Below are 4,783 nucleotides of genomic sequence, written 5' to 3'. Positions count from 1 at the left end.
GTAAGGGAATTGATGGGCTTCACTGGTGGCTCAAATGGTAAAGAATCTGTCAGCAATGTGGGAGACCTGAGTTCGATCCGTGAGTTGGGAAGATCCCCTGGAGAAGGCAACAGCTACCCACTCCAGTATTCTGACCTGGTAAATTCCATGGACTGTAAGGTCCATGGGGTCACAAAGAGTCAGACACGACTGAGTGACTTTCACTTACTCAAGGGAATGGATATATTTTTAAAGTATGATTCCAGGAAATCTTACCCCAGAAATTGCCCTTGCCATATAACAACAGTCCTGGAATTTTTAAAAACTGTAACCACTTCTCCTTTCTTTCCCAGATGACTTTCTACACTCTTACATGGCTAATGGAAATTTCATCCGAGTCACTGAGTTTATTCTCACAGGCGTCTCAGAACATCCAGACCTCCAGATCCCACTCTTCTTTGTCTTCCTGGTCATCTATGGACTGACCATGACAGGGAACCTAAGCATCATCACCCTCACCAGTGTGGACTCTCGGCTTCAGACCCCCATGTATTTCTTCCTCGGGCACTTGGCTATCATCAGTCTTGGCAATTCAGCTGTCATTGCCCCTAAAATGCTGATCAACTTTTTAGTAAAGAAACACACTACCTCCTACTATGAATGCACCACCCAACTGGGAAGGTTCTTGGTTTTCATTGTAGCTGAGATGCTCCTGTTAGCTGTAATGGCCTATGACCACTATGTGGCCATTTGTAACCCCCTGCTCTACATGGCGGTTGTATCTCGGCGGATCTGTCTTCTGCTAGTTTCCTTCACATACCTCTACAGCTTTTCCACAGCTATTGTGGCCTCATCTCCTGTATTCTCTGTAACTTATTGCTCTTGCAATATCATCAATCATTTTTATTGTGATATCACCCCTCTGCTAGCATTGTCCTGCCCTGATACTTCCTTTCCAGAAACATTTGTGTTTATATTTGCAGCTACAAATCTGGTGTTTTCCATAATTATAGTTCTTGTATCTTATTTCAACATTGTTTTGTCCATTCTCAAAATACATTCATCAGAAGGAAGGGAAAAAGCCTTTTCCACCTGTGCATCACATATGATGGCGGTATCTGTCTTCTACAGCACAATGATATTCATGTATGTGCAGCCTCAAACTAACCATTCTATGGATACTGATAAAGTGGCCTCCATGTTTTACACTCTGGTGATTCCCATGATGAACCCCATGATCTACAGCCTGAGGGACAAGGACATGAAGGCCACCTTAAAGAGATTTCTGACAAATTCATGCTGTTCTTTTAAGCTGATGCAATTTTAGAAATCTGTAAATAAATAGAATTAGGACAAACTGCCATTGTGTCAGAAAAAGCAATGGTTAGATGACTGATTAACAGGTATGCAGCCTACTCTGGGAATTAAAAGGTGCTAGAATTTGGGATGCACTGATTTAAAAAATAATCTGAAGCTCTTGGATGTATGAATTTAATACAGAAACAAAGCATTATTCACTTATTTTCTCAAGGATTATGCAAACATCTACATTGAAATAAATATTTCCAGGAGTCAGGAGAGGTATGAATTTGAAAATTTTAAATAAGTTAAAACAGAAGAAGGAAAATAATAGCTGAGGGAAGTAAGTGGATTTTTCTCATTCTTTGGCTTTCTTTTACTTTCTGTGCATGTAGCAGATCACTGCATCTGGAATTGCAGATGGCCTAAATCCTTTTCATCACTAAATAGCAAAATTAAACTGACAAATTTATTTAAAACAATCCCTAACTCTTTCTTAGTATGGTTTGAAGGAAAAGCTACACACTCCTCATACATTTGTATTTTGAATGATAACCAAAATGCAGTTGAAATTATTTTTATGGCAATGAATACAATTTATACAACTTATTAATGAAGAACACAAGGCATCATCACTGATGGCTTTCACTCTGAGCACTACTGTATGATAATTGTAGTGGAGTTTATAAGAATTTTCCTTCTCCTTACTCCAAGTGTCAGTTTTCTATAGTATGTTTAATAAATGTACTGTGTTTTGATATAAGTAAGCATTCAATGAATCATGTTTTTGAAAGTTCCTTGCATCATTAAGAAAAAAATTTAATTGTTTTTGTAATTTTTTGATTTCTGATAGTTTTTGAGTGCATATCAAAATTTATCATACAACTTGCATATATGCAGGTGACCAGAACGGAGTTAACCAATATGAGGATAAATTAATGGAGTATTATTTATATAGTACATGTAACCAAGCTGGGCATTTCCAGTGAAGAAGAACAGTAAGTCTTGTTTGGTACTAATTTACTAAAAATGTCTGGATTTCTAGACTAGCTATGTACCTGGTACACAAATAGTATCCCTGAAAAAGGTTAGTTTCATTTGGATCCTCAAATAGAGAATATTAAAACCCTCAGTGTTTCATGATAAAATGTATCAGGTTAATTAAAAAAAATCAGGTTGTAAAACTAACAGTGCTATGGGTGTAACTGCATTTGGAAGGAACTCTCTGAATATCCTTTTTTAATTTCAGAAATTTCTTCTCAACATCATTGGGTAAATATTTCCCAATTGTGTCTCTTTTACACCTCTCTTTTGGGGACCAGAATAAATTTGTTTTGTCACTTACTTTTATTTATCATTTGCCTTTAAAAAGATGTCATATTTAAAATACAAAGAAATTGCACAGTGAATTTGCTATATCTGTACATGTGTAATACCACTATTAATACCCTTATGGCAGAAAGTGAAGAACTAAAGAGGAAGGGATAAATTAAGAGTTCTGGATTAACAAACTACTACCTGCCTCTTGAGAAACCTGTATGCAGGTCAGGAAGCAACAGTTAGAACTGGCCATGGAACAACAGACTGGTTCCAAATAGGAAAAGGAGTACGTCAAGGCTGTATATTGTCACCCTGTTTATTTAACTTATATGCAGAGTACATCATGAGAAACGCTGGACTGGAAGAAACACAAGCTGGAATCAAGATTGACGGGAGAAATATCAATAACCTCAGATATGCAGATGACACCACCTTTATGGCACAAAGTGAAGAGGAACTAAAAAGCCTCTTGATGAAAGTGAAAGTGGAGAGTGAAAAGTTGGCTTAAAGCTCAACATGGAGAAAACGAAGATCATGGCATCAGGTCCCATCACTTCATGGGAAATAGATGGGGAAACAGTGGAAACAGTGTCAGACTTTATTTTTCTGGGCTCCAAAATCACTGCAGATAGTGATTGCAGCCATGAAATTAAAAGACACTTACTCCTTGAAAGGAAAGTTATGACCAACCTAGACGGCATATTAAAAAGCAGAGACATTACACTGTCAACAAAGGTCCATCTAGTCAAGGCTATGGTTTTTCCAGTAGTCATGTGTGGATGTGAGAGTTGGACTATAAAGAAAGATGAGCATGGATGAATTGATGCTTTTGAACTCTGGTGTTGGAGAAGACTCTTGAGAGTCCCTTGGCCTGCAAGGGGATCCAACCAGTCCATTCTAAAGGAAATCAGTCCTGCATGTTCATTGGAAGGACTGATGTTAAAGCTGAAACTCCAATACTTTGGCCACCAGATGTGAAGAGCTGACTCATTTGAAAAGACCCTGATGTTGGGAAAGATTGAGGGCAGGAGGAGAGGGGGATGACAGCGGATGACATGGTTGGATGGCATCACTGACTCAACGGACATGAGTTTAGGTAAACTCTGGGACTTAGTGATGGACAGGGAGGCCTGGCGTGTTGTGGTTCATGGGGTTGCAGGGAGTCGAACACAACTGAGCGACCAAACTGAACTATTAATACTATCATTGTAAATAGAAATGTATGATCTTATTAGAAAATGCTATTTATTAAAGAAAATGAAAGAGAGTAGCTTCTAACCAGGCACTCAAAATTGATACTGTAGGATTTCCTTGGCAGTTCAGTGGTTGAGACTCCACACTTACAGTGCAGGGGGTGCAGGTTCAATATCTGGTCTGAGAATTAAGATCCCTTATGTAACACAACACAGCCAAAAAAAGAAAACGAACTGACATCATTTCAGGTCAAACAGTATGATATGACAGGCAAAAGTAGCAACACAGATAAATAAGTCAGGTACCAACATGAATACAGTAAGACAAGAGATCAAAAGGGAATGAGGAGAACACAGAATGCATGAAGACTTTATAGTATAATGTGCACTATGTTATATTGATGAAAGTGAAAGAGGAGAGTGAAAAAGTTGGCTTAAAACTCAACATTCAGAAAACAAAGATCATGGAATCTGGTCCCATCACTTCATGGCAAATAGATGGAGAAACTGTAGCAGGCTTTATTTTGATGGGGAGCTCCAAAATCACAGCTGATGGTGACTGCAGACATGAAATTAAAAGACACTTACTTCTTGGAAGAAAAGTTATGACCAACCTAGACAGGATATTAAAAAGCAAGCGACATTACTTTGCCAACACAGGTCCATCTAGTCAAGGCTATGGTTTTTCCAGTAGTCATGTATGGATATGAGAGTTGGACTATAAAGAAAGCTGAGCACTGAAGAATTGAGGCTTTAGAACCGTGGTGTTGGAAAGACTCTTGAGAGTGACTTGGACTGCAAGGAGATCCAACCAGTCCATCCTAAAGGAGATCAGTCCTGGGTGTTCATTGGAAGGACTGATGCTGAAGCTGAAACTCCAGTACTTGGGCCTCCTGATGTTAAGAGCTGACTCATTTGAAAAGACCCTGATGCTTTGAAATATTGAAGGCAGGAGGAGAAGGGGACGACAGAGGATGAGATGGTTGGATGGT

At 38.8% G+C, this 4,783-nt stretch overlaps 1 protein-coding gene across 1 annotated transcript; it reads left to right on the top strand.

Annotated features, from left to right (window-relative positions):
* Nucleotides 1–341: 341 nt before the first annotated feature.
* On the top strand, nucleotides 342–1,306 carry LOC133261080 (olfactory receptor 8J1-like). Its single transcript, XM_061439652.1, has one exon. It carries the CDS (start codon nucleotides 353–355, stop codon nucleotides 1,304–1,306), a length of 954 nt encoding a protein of 317 aa, XP_061295636.1. The 5' UTR covers nucleotides 342–352.
* Nucleotides 1,307–4,783: the final 3,477 nt, after the last annotated feature.

Source organism: Bos javanicus, chromosome 15 (assembly GCF_032452875.1).
Source record: "Bos javanicus breed banteng chromosome 15, ARS-OSU_banteng_1.0, whole genome shotgun sequence".
NCBI classification, from domain to species: domain Eukaryota; kingdom Metazoa; phylum Chordata; class Mammalia; order Artiodactyla; family Bovidae; genus Bos; species Bos javanicus.
The sequence above is the reverse complement of the archived record's forward strand: the minus strand, read 5'-3'. Positions and strand labels throughout refer to the sequence as shown.